The 15,241-nt window shown below is 35.5% G+C and overlaps 1 protein-coding gene across 2 annotated transcripts in view; it reads left to right on the plus strand.

Annotated features, from left to right (window-relative positions):
* Positions 1–14,699, plus strand: part of SEC24D (SEC24 homolog D, COPII component) — a 56,697-nt gene extending 41,998 nt beyond the window's left edge. For both annotated transcript variants that reach the window (XM_026697956.2, XM_087936210.1), the window contains exons 15-23: positions 1,744–1,914; positions 3,638–3,734; positions 4,305–4,450; positions 5,886–6,024; positions 6,537–6,655; positions 9,606–9,785; positions 11,126–11,317; positions 13,243–13,332; positions 13,494–14,699. In XM_026697956.2, the coding sequence (XP_026553741.1) occupies positions 1,744–1,914; positions 3,638–3,734; positions 4,305–4,450; positions 5,886–6,024; positions 6,537–6,655; positions 9,606–9,785; positions 11,126–11,317; positions 13,243–13,332; positions 13,494–13,634 (1,275 nt within the window). In that variant the 3' untranslated portion in view covers positions 13,635–14,699. The remainder of the gene's footprint in view (positions 1–1,743; positions 1,915–3,637; positions 3,735–4,304; positions 4,451–5,885; positions 6,025–6,536; positions 6,656–9,605; positions 9,786–11,125; positions 11,318–13,242; positions 13,333–13,493) is intronic.
* Positions 14,700–15,241: the final 542 nt, after the last annotated feature.

Genomic DNA, 15,241 nt, shown 5'->3' on the forward strand with positions numbered 1-15,241 from the left:
GATAGATAGATAGATAGATAGATAGATAGATAGATAGATAGATAGAAAATTAGAGATAGAGAGATAGATAATCAATTAAATGTATAACCATATTTAAAATAAAATGTAAACTCTATAAAATAGCTAAAAGAAAACACAATAATGAAATACATATCTGGTGAAATACAAAGAATTAATCTTCGAATAAATATACTGCCTTTACATTATACCATGACTTTCAATATAACACATTCTTAGCTCCACTGCTTTGTCTATCAGCTTTGCAGTTCTGCTAACAACATATATATTAGAGTCAAAGAGGAAATAGGAGAATCTATGATTCAGGTCCTAGTGAGCTATTCATTGAAGTAGGAATTTTAAATATCTAACTCGAAAAGTAGCATACAATTGATGATCAAATAAAACATGAAAACATATACAGATCCTCTCATAATATGGCAGATGAAGGAAATTCCCATATTAGGCCATGGATTCCAACAATTCAATTCTTCCATCAGAATAGGCCCTTCTTAGGAATTGCCTCTAATTCATTGTCTGATTTTTTTTTGGCTTGGAAAGTGAGTTTTTTCCCCCTAATCAACCAGTTTAAAGATCTGTTATTTTAACCAATATCTCCATATCGGTTTGGACACTGATATCTAAGATCCTCTTTTTAAAAAAAAAATCCTTTGCTTGGAAGGCAGAAGAAAGTCAATATTGGGTGGGAAACCCCTACTGTAAAATGAGTGATATGAAGGTTTGGATCATTTGCCTTAATGAGCTATCTCAATTAAAAATGATCACCCTCTTTTGTAGTAGTTGGAGTTGGGCAAGGGTTGGATGCTTAGTGATACTAAGAATTCTCTGGTAGAAAAGTTCTTCATCCAGAAGGCTATAAGGAGTTTACAAGGAGAAGGGAAACCTTAGCAGAGCTTTCAGCTTTCTCTGGACTTAGCATCCTCTGCTCCCAGAAGAGTGTCAGTTGCGTTTGTGTGCCACAAAATTTTTGTTTCAAATAATTAATTTGTGTCAGTCATATATACAGTAATATTCACTTAATATCCACTCATTCCAGCAAAGAAAGTTACAATGGCACCAAATAAGGGAGATTTATGACAGGTTCTCATTGTTCCCTTCTTCACAGCATCCTTGCAGTCATTAGATCGCAATTCAGGTTCTTGGTAACCAGCTCACAATTACAACAGTGCAGTATCTCACAGTCATGTAACTGCCATTTGTGACTTTCACTGCAGGCTTCCAACAAGCAAAGTTAATAGGGAAGCTGGCTGGAAGTAGCAAATGGCAATTGTGTGGTTGCAGGATGCTGTGGCTGTATGGGATTTGCTTTATGATGGCAGCTGGGACTGTCCAAACTTCAGTCATAAATCGTCGCAGTCACATTAACACTGTACTTTACAATCTCAATGCTTAGCAACAAAGTTAACAAAATTAGTAGGCAGAGCGAATTAGTAACCAATGGTAAGCGAAGACTACTTATTCCAGTTAATGAACATATTTGTGCATGAACATATTTGTGTAAATTTTTCTTAATACATTTATATATTTGATTAATACCTGAAATAGATAGTATATTCTTGTCAAGAAAACCTGCAGCTGCCTTTTTGGTTAATGCTTAGCTCTTAAAACTATAGTTTAATTTCATATATGTTTTTGTTTGCCTCCTTATTCTTTGCAACATCTTGTTCTTTTGCTTGCTGGTTACTTAAAATGCTTAATTCTTTTATATTCTTTTATATTCTCCAGACACTGTTTCAGGCCCAGACAAATATTTATGAGGCCTTAGCCAAGGACTGTGTTGCCAACGGTTGCTGTGTAAATCTATTTCTTTTCCCAAACCAGTATGTAGATATCGCTTCCATGGGCCTTGTCACTTTTCATACTGGAGGAACATTATACAAGTACAACAATTTTCAGGTAACTGTCAAAGGCTTCTTTTTTTGTTTCAGTAGTTTGCAACCTGAGGTCTGTAGATATTGTAGATGGTGTCAGTTGTCCTATTGGCATATATAGCAAAAGAAACTTCTGGGACATTATTTTACCAAGAGTATAATTTTACTGATAGGTCCATACAGGGACAGAAGAAGCAACAGTAGCTCTGAGGTTTTCACACAAAAACAGCACAGTTAATTGCCCCTTTTTCTTATTTGAACCATCCATTAACCATTGTCCAGAAATCCAACACTTTCTTTTTATTTTGAGAAAACATTCTATGCCTTCAGAAGGTTCTTATCACATGGCCTTGAAGATCCGCAGCTTCTCAGACTGCAAACAGCTCACATAAATTCCTCACCGCCCTCCCAGCTCCCAATATATTCCAAGAATTGTCCTCTCCCTTCCCTTTGTTTCTGTTGTCAAGTTGCAAGTAGAGGTGTGTTATGAGTCAGCCTTGACAGATGGTTTATGTAACAGCTGCAAAAATAAAGTAAAAAATGTAAGTGGCCAAAAATGGATTCTTTCCTGGAATCTCATAAGATTTTTCCAGGTTTTCAAGATTTCAGTGCATTTTAAATGTATGTATGTATGTATGTATGTATGTATGTATGTATGTATATGCATGTATGCATATATTAAATTGAAATGCATACATAGTTAGATAAAAGAGTCATAAATTCTACTGTGTAATCTGATGACAATTTGCTAACACTGGCCATTTTAGCTAACTCTTATGGGACATATAGATTAGCAACTCACCTACAATAGGATAAAAGTAATGTGGTGTTTGGGCAATGGAAAATCTTATGATAAGACCTCTGAAAATGTGATGCAATGGTTAAGATGTTGAATAGGGACCAAAGAGATAAAGGTTCAGGTTCACGTGCAATCAGAGGATTAGGGTTGAAAATTTGTCAGGACATAGTCACTGCCTGAACTATTTCACAGTGTTCTGTGGAAAAATATGAGGAATTTTGAGCACTTATAGGAACAAATAAAGAAGAATGCAATACATATTTCTCTTAGCAATGAGTAAAAAACTTTGTTTTGCAGCCTTTTATACAACTGGAACTAAAATTTTAATCTGATTTTCTTCTCCATTCCAAATAGGATAAAGAAATATATGGATTATGTCCCTCTCTGCTTATTAGTGCTAGACTCCCACAGGAACCATTTATGTTTAGTGGCATTTCAGTCCTTTTTCTGATATTAAATAATTATAAATCACACTGTTATTTTTGCATTCCTACACGTCCTCTAAGTTTATGATGACAATGAACAACATAATCTTGTAAGATTATGAAAATCTTACAATTATTTTATTAAACTGGGAATGTAATATGTAGCCAACTTCTAACATAAATACATGCTTACTCTAATGTTGGCTTGTTTTTTAAATAATAAAGATAACCTATTTTCTAAATATCTGTTACTTTCACACATATTTTAAAAGAATAGGTTTTCTTTACTAATATTGTATTTTTTCTATGTATAACAAGCAGTTTGATTTTTCTCTTAGTCTGCATGACCATGTGAGAATGTGAAAGATCTGCAAGTATTAACTAAATAAATTCTTTATTTAGGAGTGATTTAGTGCTATTAATTCCTAACAGTTTATATCCTGAAACAATTTATGTTGTGCTGCTGCCATCTAGCGGTAGACATTATTTATTCAAGTTTTTTCCAATCTCTTGTTTTTGTTTAGATACATTCTGACAGCCATCAGTTTCTTAATGACCTGAGGAAGGATATAGAAAAAAAAGTGGGTTTTGATGCAATTATGAGAGTTCGAACTAGCACAGGTAATAATGATTACTATAGACATTTTTATTTGCTTGTTTTTACATGGTTTAACAGGTAGTTTTAATATGTCTTTTTTTTCCTGGAACAAAATGTGAAGCATTCGGAATTAGTAAACCTCGATGCAAAATCTGTAAAATCTTTCCAAATGCATTCTGGATTTGGCTTGGTTTATAGATGAGAAACCACCCTGGTTTCCTCCTGAAACATTCAATTACATAGCGCAGAATAAATCCATCATTGTTGGCATAATTATAGTGGAACATTTGAAAAAAATGTCATGATTATCAGTCTGAATTTCAAACACACTTTTCTTTTTGAAAGTAAGTTTTCTGATTGCTGCTTCAGCTACGAATAATGGGACTTTTCACTGGTTTCAGGTTAATGTTTCTTATAAGTAAGGTAACTATAGTATTTATTATTTAACAAATCAGCTTCTCACATTAAAGAGGATGCAGATTGTCATGGGTGGGTGAATAGTGAACTATGTCCTTTGAAGTAATCAGCTATCTTACCTAGTGCAAAAATGGTGCTGGTGGCTTTTATTAACTGTATAACTTATCATCTCTTAGGTTTTAGAGCAACAGACTTCCTGGGATCTATTTACATGAACAATACCACAGATGTTGAACTGGCAGCAATAGATTGTGACAAAGCTGTGACTGTGGAGTTCAAGCATGATGATAAATTGAGTGAAGATGGTGGGGCTTTAATCCAGGTAAGAAGTTCCTAGATCCCATGCCTCTTTGGTGTCTTTCTGGATGACCATTACTGTACATTGCTATGCATAATTGGTACATACAGGCAGTATTGAGCAACCTGCACACTGTCATATGACTTCCCTAACATATGAGCAGTGATTTACCTCAGGAAAAATGCCATCATTCTGGCTACCTTTACTGTAATTGACATATGCCAAATGCAGCATTGGAATTTTCATTGGATCATTGTGTGTGGCTGACCACAGTCAACACTAGCTGTTGTGTTCATGCAGCGCTTTTCTGTTTTCCTGGTAGAGAGCTGAAGCTTAGCTGTTTATGACAAGACTATGAATAGCACAGTAGAGAAGCTCCCATCCACCTTCAGTAAACTCCTGATTCAGATGACCACATGTTGTCTTAGCTTATTTCTTAGTGTCTTTATAATATTTGCTGCTTCAGCTGCTGTCATAGTAGGGAAACACAGCAGCATTGAAAGCAAATGTAGGTGGGCCTTTTATACATCCTGATTTGTTATAGTTATGGTTTATGGGCTTTTTGATCTTAGAAGTGATAAAGACATCCTTTACTTTAAAATATAGGCAACATGTAAACCTTCATTTGTAGTGAAGACTTATTTGTCAAGACTGCATTCCTTTTTTCCTGCCAGTTATAAGCAATTTCCAAAGTTATTTCAACATTTTGCTACAATTACAATTATTCACATACCTTGAAATATCAGAACTCTTCATGTAAGTGTGGTAAACAGTGATTCTTGGCAAAGAAAGCCCCATTCCTTAGTAAAGTATGCCCATATTTAAAGCTCCAACATACCAAAGTTATTAGTGTCTTTCTTCAGAATAAAGGGCACAGGTACACTAAATGAAAGTGAGTGTAAGTCATGAAAAATCTATAATAATTTTTAAAGAGACATTTAATTTTCTAAGTATGGGAAAATTATTACAATGAACAAATATTACAATTCATAGGCTGTGGTTATATAATTTTGAGTATAAAGTACATGTGAAGAAGAAAATAGTTAAGTCCCTGGCATGTCAAATTATAGGGGTAGGGAGGACCTCTGTGAAGTACCTTGGAAGTCAGTTTAGCGTTGCTAGCTTAAAATGGTCCTTGGTCCAATTCGTTATAATGTGTTACTACGTTTTGGTTCATTTGGACTCATACTCAAAAGAAAAGAATAAAACTCTACCTGAATTTTTCAATATTTCACATCTTACTCTGTTACAGTGCCAACCCAAGTCTAAACCCTGTGTGTGCCATTTAAAGTTGTAATGGTGAGATAGGTGGCTGCATAAATAAACATAATAAATAAATAAATCTTTTGAGTCAGTGTCCCAAATTACTGTTTTAAAAACAAGTTGAAATACCTTTGTAGAAAATGCAAATAACTTAACCATTTTAACTTATCTATCATCTTGATTTTTGTCATTGCAGTGTGCAGTCCTTTACACATCCATGAATGGTCAAAGAAGACTGCGCATACATAACATTGGACTCAGTTGTAGTTCCCAGTTAGCTGATATCTACAAGAGCTGTGAGACTGATGCACTAGTAAATTTCTTTGCAAAATCAGGTCAGCATATAATATGTGTTTTGGGAGTGGGGAGGGAGGCTGGAAAGTGATGCTGGACATTTAAAATCCGATAAAACACATGGTATTAAAAATCAGAAATAACCAATTCCTGTCATAGATATATAAGAAATTGCCACAAGACAGTTATGTAAATTAGCAATAGTTGCTGAATGCTTTTCATATATCTAATTTAAGTTCCTGGATAAATCATAAGTTCATACTTCAGTATTTCTGTGTATCATAGTAATATTAATAGAGCACTATGGTTAAGCCACTATTATAGCATTGGAGCAAAAGTATAGGCCATTTTTGTTGAGGTTGACCATAGATGCCAGGTGAATAATTTTCTCACAGTTTATTAATTTAATCCTAATATACAAAGTTTTATACTCTGTTTAGAAAGAGTAGATAGATGAAACTTTTTCAAATATCTGAAGTCTGAATTTTTTTCTTCTGTGAAAAGGTATAATGGTTAACATAACATATTTTATCACTTCTTTATATAATGATAGCTTATAAAGCCATTCTCAGCCAGCCCTTGAAGACTGTTCGTGAGATCCTGGTGAATCAAACAGCTCGCATGTTGGCATGTTACAGAAAGAACTGTGCTAGTCCATCTGCAGTGAGCCAGGTATTTCACGTTTCCAGCCATAGAAGTTTTATTTGGGGATTATTTGGGTATTATTTTCACACGTAAGCAAAAATTATCTGATATCAGGGTCAGAAATACTGCATTTCCATGTGCAAATTTTATTTTTCCCTTAAGTAGACTAGGTGCTTGTAAACATTAGTGAGCCTTCTGCCCCACTGCCTACAGTTAAATGAGTTTAGGGACTGAAATCTGATATGCTGCAGAAGTCCATTATAGAATATAAATTTATTTCAAGAATATGCTGCTAAATTTTCAAAATGATGCTGTCAAGTCTTGTCTCAGCAAATAGAGGGGCTGCTGGGGTCTGGATGCGAGAAAATCACGCTTAACTCTAGCAAGACCAAGTATTAGCATATCTTTGGATCTCTTAGTTCTGGATTTTCCATCTTTGGTCTTAAATGGGATAGCTATGTTAGAATGTATCTACAAAGAAGGAAGCAATGTGATGAACTATAGCAATACCAGGAAGAAGGGAGTACATTCCTAGGAGGGGGCGGGGGTTGAGATAAGAGACAGCACAATCCAGAGCTGAATTGTGAAGAAAGAGAGATTTAGCATAACCACCCTCTAGATCAGGGGTGTCAAATTCAAGGCCCATTGGCCGGATGTGGTTGGATCCAGCCCACAGGACCACCCTGGAAAATGTATGGGGCTAGCTCGTGTCACTTCAACCTGGTCTACCCAATGTGAAGAGAAAACATTGGGCCAGCGTGACTTTAGCCCAGTCTATCCAATGCGAAGAAGAAATATTGGGGCAGTGTGGCTTCAGCCTGGTCTACCCAATGCAAAGAGGAAACATGCAGTTTGGGGAGTAGCATCAAGCTAGCCATGCCCACTCACCCAGCTGGCCATGCCCACTCAGTTGGCCATGCCCTCCAGCCCTCCCAAGATCAACCACAGTCCTAAAGCGGCCCTCAATAAAATTGAGTTTAAATCCCTGCTCTAGATTATCCATTCATTTAGGATAGCATAGGTGTAGTCTGGCAAGTTTCAATCTACGTGGTGTAAGCAAATAAAGAACTGAATCTGGGCTGGATTGTTATGTCCCTTTTGGGACTTAGCCTAACAATAACATTCCCCCATTTGAAAGTAGTGTGCAATGTAGGGGTTTTTCTAGACTTTTTGGGCATGTTGTCTGGTTGGCCATTCTAAGTTGAGGTCCTCAGTTAATGACTACTTATACAGCAATGGTTTGAAGTTACAACTACTGGTCCTCAAAGTTCCAGCCATCCCAGCAACCCCAGTAGATGGAGTTCTGGGTGCTTGGCAGTTACAATGATTGCAGTGTACTGTGGTCATGTGATTGTAAATGGCAATCTTCTCTCCCAGCTTTCTGGCAAGGTCAATAGGAAAACCAGCAGGGAAAGTTGTATCCCCTTCCCAGTTCACAAAGGCAATAGCGATTACAGAGATTGACATTACAATGCAATGCAGTCATATTATGTTGTATTCTATATAATATCAAAAAGTGTTGCCTAATGATAGAAATGTGGGTCCCAATTGTTGTAACCTGAGAATTATCTGAATAGTATATTTTTCTGTTGAGTGGCTTAGAAATTGGATGAATGGATGGTTGGGTGGATGGATGGATGGTTAAATAAAGCAGCAAGCCGAAGACAATACAGATTTTCTCAGTGTAGACACAGCCAGATAAAATTGTAATATAAAAATTTCTCATGGCACTATTCCAGTTATTGATTTTAAACTAGTGGATATGGATGGTTTGTGCTCCATGGATTTTTTTTTTCAATTCAAAGAACAAAATATTTAGAATCCAAGTCAAGATTATAATATTTTGTGCTTTGTTTCCTCCAAATGTTAACTGATTTAAGTTAACATGTTTTCTTATGCTGATTTTTAATAAGCTTACAAAGACATAAATTGCAATCTGAAATAAACACCCTTCTTCACCTATTTTTGCTCAATTATTTTGTGGCCAGGACTGTAAATTATGCAATATAAAAATATAAAACCACAATACAAAAATAGCACTTGCCTAAAGCCTAATTATTCAGTGAAGAAGCACAGCGAAGAATTTAGCATTAACCCTTTATTTTTCATCTTTAGCTAGCACCTTTTATGGTCAGTATTAGCCCAGGCTGACTATGAGGAAAGATTTAACGTATTTATCATTCCCATATGTGCTACACAGTAATGCTGCATGTTCATTGGATTTTGTAGCAACTGCTTGCTTAAAAACTTGGCCTTCAACAGTCTTGGCATCTCTGTATGTGCAGGATAAGATAATCCCTAAATGTCATTGTGCTATAAATAATGCAATACAGTTTTTAACTACATGCAATTTTGTATATATATCTCAGAACAATTTTTGCTTTGTATGGTATATGGCTAACAGAATGTTCTTTCATAAAAGGAAACATATTTTATTGTCCTATAACTGAACTGCAATTTTGAATTTATACTTCTGTATTTTTAAAAAAGCACAACTTTCAAAAATTCGGACACTTTTGTTCAGACTCAAATCACTTGATAAATTTATCCTTTTCTAATTACCAAGATCCGATCATAAGAGCAGTTATAATTGGGCAGGCTGGATTAAGTCCCAAATCATGTGATCCTTGATTTGTAATGTGTGTATATGATACCAAAAAACAGATTTCACCTTTATATTATAGGTACAAAATAAGAATGTTTAGGCAGGGAGAAAAAAAATCAGAAGTTGAATATATTTCATATTTGTTTTATTTTAATTATTGAATATACTTTTTCTCATAACACTGATTTATGGATTGAAATATAAACAGAGTTGTGACATTTGAAGACAGGAAAACCATTTAAATTAAACTAATATTTGTTTATAAAAGTCTATCAGACAAAAGCAGTTGATTGTGGGACTGATCAGATGCAAATTCTGCTGGAGAACATGAACGACAAGACACTTTAGCTGATGCCTTTTCTTCTTTTTCAGCTTATTCTCCCTGATTCAATGAAGGTATTTCCTGTCTACATGAATAGCCTTCTGAAAAGCTGTGTGCTGTTGGGCAAGTCAGAGATTCCCACGGATGAAAGAACTTTTCATAGACAGCTGGTCATGTCAATGGATGTTGCTAGCACCCAACTTTTATTCTACCCACAGCTTTTGCCAATTGTAAGTGTTTTGCTATCAGCAGATATTGGGCAATATCACAGGGCAGTTGTTGCGACATGGAGAATATGGTACAGTAGGTTAAGGCACAAGGCTATCTCTAGCATAGTCTTGCAGATGCTGGTCAGTCCATTTGTCTGAGCTAGTGGTTCTACCATTATAATTTCTTCAGCTCCCAGAGATTGTAAAAAGCCAATATAAGTATGATAGTGTGATGGCACTGAGGAAGCACAGTTCATGTTGCTCAATGACAAATTCCTCTGGATCACTTGTAGCTATTGTCAATAAGCAGGTAGTTGGCGACCCTCTCACTCCCTTCCAGTGGCAAAAACGGACAGACAGTAAGTTGTGTAGTATTGTCCGGTATTGTTGAGCAGAGAAAAATCAGAGCAACTTTTACAATTTGTTCCCTTGCATAAACCTGATAATTGCAGGTAGATTTTCACCCCAAAATAAATTATTTTGCAAAATGTATTAATCTTAAGAATATTGCACTCATTTTTGTGCCTAAATCATTATTCTTTGTATATACCGCATAATATGTAGAGTTGCCAATGTAGGAATAGTCTCCTAAATTCATAGATTTACAGTCATCATTTGATTGATTCAGAATCTATGTATCCAAGCTTATTAGGAAAAGGAAAGTTGTATTCAATGAATTATATTTGTCCTGACCAGCAAAAAAAAGCATATATTCTGCTGAAATGTCGCTACAACTTTAAAAGCACAACTATAAAGACATGGGAAAATACCCAAACAAAGCTGAATGCCATACATATAAATACCCATGAAAACATAAGAATGTATGTATGTATGTTTGTATGTTTGTATGTATATTTCAGAAAAGGTTAAATATAAATTTAGAAAGGTTAAAAGGTGTAAAGAGTTAATAAAGCTGTTAATTGTTCAGTATTTTATGTTAATCTTAATCTGTTAATCTCAGTGTAGTCTGTGGGCTGCTGCTGATCTTCTCAACCCTCCTTTGGTTGTGTCTCATTGCTCTGTCTCTCAATATTTTTCCTACGTACCAATACAAGATTGCCTATTCCAAGACTAATCACAGTATTAATTATGTGGTTTTTATGTGTACAGGTGGCTTCAGGTTGCTGGCAACTATCTGGACAAGTCCATACAATGTCATTGGTATGCCATTGCCTGCTTCCTAGGGCTGAGAAATAGTAACTGGCCTAACGGCATCCTGCCTGCTCTGTGTATAAAACTCATGGTTTCCCACTTTTGACCCTCGTGCTTTAAATCACTACATCAAATTTACTCTCATAGTTATTTGGATTTTTATTTTTTAAAAATTCAATGAATTTAAGAACTTAAATTTTATCCCACAGCATTCTATGGATGTAAATAAAGATACAATTCCTCCTGCTGTTCGCTGCTCAGAAGAACGTCTCTCCGAAGGAGGAGTATTCCTATTGGCAAATTCTCTACAAATGTTTCTATGGCTTGGAGTCAGTGCCCCACCAGAGCTTATCCAAGGGATATTTAATGTGCCTTCCTTTGCACATGTCAGCACTGAGGTTGTGAGTATAGTGTTATGTATTTGAGAAAGAGCTGCTGAATGCTTGCTTATTAATACTTCATTTCCAAACTGCATTGCAAGTGTCAGATGATATGATACGAACCATGCAGCCTTGACATCATTGCTCCTTTATAAAGATGAGAATGCAGATGTGTAGGAACAGACACAGAAAAAGTGGGTAGTTTTCTATACCTAAGTTATTTCACAAGTCTATTGATTTCCCAAAACAATGCCTCTATTACTTTCTCCCTGAAACCAGTCTGAATTGCTAAGATGCAATATGCCAGGACTGATTAATGTATAGGCAAGTTTTCAGAATGAAGCACACAAATTTAAAGTAAAGTGAATTGGATTTACTGTATTTTTCAGAGTATAAGAGGCTCCAAAGTATAAGGCGCACCTAGCTTTTAGGGAAGAAAACAAGAAAAAAATATCTGCCTCTGCCTCCCAGCAATTTGCCTCCTTGCAGCCAACAGCCTGGTCAGCTTCAGGACAGCCTGATTAGCATAAGCTGCTGATTGTCGGTTGGATCAGCCTCCCGACGATCAGCTGTTTCAGGCTGTAGGAATCGCCATTGCCTATTGCTACCTCCGCATGCCCCATTTTCAACTTCCACGCGCCCCATTTTCTGCCCGTTCTGATCCTTGCTGCCCAAAATGGGTCGAAAATGGGGTGTGCGGAGGCTGAAAATGGGGCTTGTGGAGGCCGGAAACGGGATGCAGAGTCCAAAAATGGGGGGCACGGAGGCGGCAATAGGCAATGGCGATCTCTGCAGCCTGAAACAGCTGATTGTCGGGAGGCCGGTCTGACAATCAGCTGCTTGTGCTAATCTGTCCTGAAGCTGTCCAGGCTGTTGGCTGTTTGCTGCACAGAGGCAAACTGCTGGGAGGCAGAGGCCAAAAGGTGGGGGTCGGTGGGTGGGCGGGGCATCAACATTCGCTGTGTAAGACACACAAACAGTTCCACCCACTTTTTTTGGGGGGGGGGAGTGCGTCTTATACACTGAAAAATATGGTATATCATTCCATCACAAGGGTTGCAAGGCACCTCAAAGATTGCCTAGTCCTATCACCTTCTTATTGCAAGAACTGCTGAAACATTCTAGAATCTAGAAGACAGCTAGTATCCATCCTCTGAATATTCCAGCAAAGGGAAGTATATCATTTCATATTTATCTCACTGGTTGACATCTATTAATGTGAGGAAATTGCTTATAGCTAACCTGAAACAAATTCCCTGTATATTTCAAACAGTTGCATCCTAGGCAAAGGGAACAATGCCATTCAGTTCTCTATGTGACTCTTTAGATATCTGAAGATCGCTATCATATCTTCTCTTAGTCTTCTTATCTGCATGATAAACAACTCTTTAACAACGCTCATAGGAATTGGTTTCCAGTTCCTTCATTATCTTGGTAGCCTTCCACTGAATTTGCTTCTGTTTGTTAACTGTCTTATACTTGCCTTTTAATCTGGCCTTTTAATGATGCCTTTATTAATGGCTGTGTCAAATTGTATGTGAATATTGTCCTATTAACCATATGTCCTAGATTACCTCCAGATTTGCTAAATACAGTACTTTTCAATTATCATTTCTTATGGTGGTTCAATAAGACCATTGAATAGTTGTTTTGATGAAATTCTATTTTAGCTTCCAAATCTTCCTTGTAATTTATCTCATCTTTGATCATGAATACAATATTTATCAATGATCTTGATGAATTTGTCAATGAAATTACATTCACAGAGAATTTTAAGGAATTTTTTTTCTGTAGCAAATAATTTGCTCTTTTCATTGTTACAAGTCAGCAACTTTTAGCCTTTCAAATCCATTGCAAGTATCCATATGTTGTACAATCTTTGTTTTTCCAAAATAGCAATTTTCATGTGTGCTAATTCTGTATGTGTATTTATTCATTACATATAGTCACGTCTTCCAGAACTGGATAATCCCTACTCTTCAAAACTGAGGTCTATAATAGATCAGCTCCAAAGTAGAACACCTTATTCCATGAAGGTAAAAGATTACTTAAAAAATTACTTATGATTGCCTAATTCCCTCCTCTGAAAACATTTTAATATAACCTTAAACATTTTTTGCTCTTTAATTAAGCTGAGAAATAAGACTCAAAGCAGCATTTGTACATTTCATTCATTCTTAAACCATTTTTTTTAAAGATTCTGATTGTGAAGCAACGAGAACAAACAGAGATGGTTTTCAAGCAGTTTTTGATTGAAGACAAGAACATCTACGGAGGAGTTTCTTATGTGGACTTCTTATGTTGTGTTCATAAAGAAATATGTCAACTTCTCAACTAATGGATTTTAATTTTGTTCTCTGTGCATTTGTTCAGAACCTATTCAAGAATGGCCAACCACCATCACAAGGTGCTTTGTATCGCTACCTTATTGTACAGTTTCTAATTTTGTAGATTAGTGCTTTGTTTCATAATAATGTAGCCATCTATAATTATGTAAACTAGGCAAATATTTGCTCAGGTATAACTCCTATGGGAGAGCCTTTATCCTTCTTTAAAAGGAAGTTTTCTAATGGCAAGGTTTGAAATCCTGGAATCTGTGTAAAACATGCAATTCTCACTTCACACATTTAATAAATTACAAAGCATTAAGCCCCGTTATATATAATTTGTATTACTCATATAATTTCCAATCCTTTTTATTGTACATTTTGACTTAATAACTTTTTTCTTCTAGCTTACGTTTAATTTAATGTTATTGTGCCTTTTATTATTTTGCATACTGTGATACTGTCACACAGCTAGAAGACTATTCAGCCCCAGCAAAACATCCAAAGACTGGGGCCACTGGAGATTGTGCCTCTCTAGATATAATTGGCCCATCTGTGCCTCCCAATCATATGTTCATTTTGTAAATACTTTAAAAACTAATTATTTCTTGGGTTTAATAAGGAGAAGGTGTAATGAACTCAATTGGGCGGGGGGGGGGGGTAATTCTTTTACATGCAATTTGTAGTTAGGACGAAACTATTTTGTGTTGACCATGTCCAGAAGCAATCTCAACATATTCACATGGCTTCTCCACCAAAGGTTTGTTTAACATACTCCAAACTCTTGTTATTGTACATGAAAACAACTGAATTGTAACACTTTCTCTATGAGACAGTATTAAGGAATTTGCGATAGTTTTGTTTAGGTCATAGTAAAATTTAATGCCTTGCAAAAAGCAAAGTAGAAATTGCTATTACTGCAGTTTACCTAAAGAATAATTATTGGAGTAAATTAACATTTAAACATTTAAACCTGTTCAACATACTAACTTCCCAGACCTGGAAAATGTATTATTACTTGAAGGATACTATTGTTAATTTTATTCCTAAAATAAAAATTCTTTATTTGACTAAAACCACACATTTATATGTAACTCTTTTAATGGCTTTAGAATTATTAGACCATTATCTATTTTTTTTCAGGTTTTACACTGTCATATTGGGAATCACATAATCTGGACATTAATGGATGGGTTCACACTATACTAAGCCAGTATAATGTCCATTTCAAAACAAAAGTACTTTACTTAAACCCCCTTTTTAAAAAAACCTATGTTCTGTTAATAACATATTACTGAAATTGATCTGATTTACTTAATGATGTTTTATACATACATACATACGCTTTTATATGTACATACATACATACATACACACATACGTGTGTGTTTGCATTTTTTGTGTTTTTGGAAGATTACTATGAGACTAATATATATTTGAAATTTCTGTTAATAAGAGCATTAATTTTCTATTATTGGAACCTAAGTTGTAATATAATTCAGTTGCCTGAAAAGTAACAGAAAGAGCAATATTTGTCCTATAAAGGTGTCCTAGAATGATATTAAAAGGGTTTTTTTAAAAAAAAAATCCACAATATTGGAAAATAAAAAACATGATT

The sequence above is a fragment of the Pseudonaja textilis genome, chromosome 6 (genome assembly GCF_049901715.1).
Source record: "Pseudonaja textilis isolate UNSWEBS1 chromosome 6, rPseTex1.2, whole genome shotgun sequence".
NCBI classification, from domain to species: Eukaryota; Metazoa; Chordata; class Lepidosauria; order Squamata; family Elapidae; genus Pseudonaja; species Pseudonaja textilis.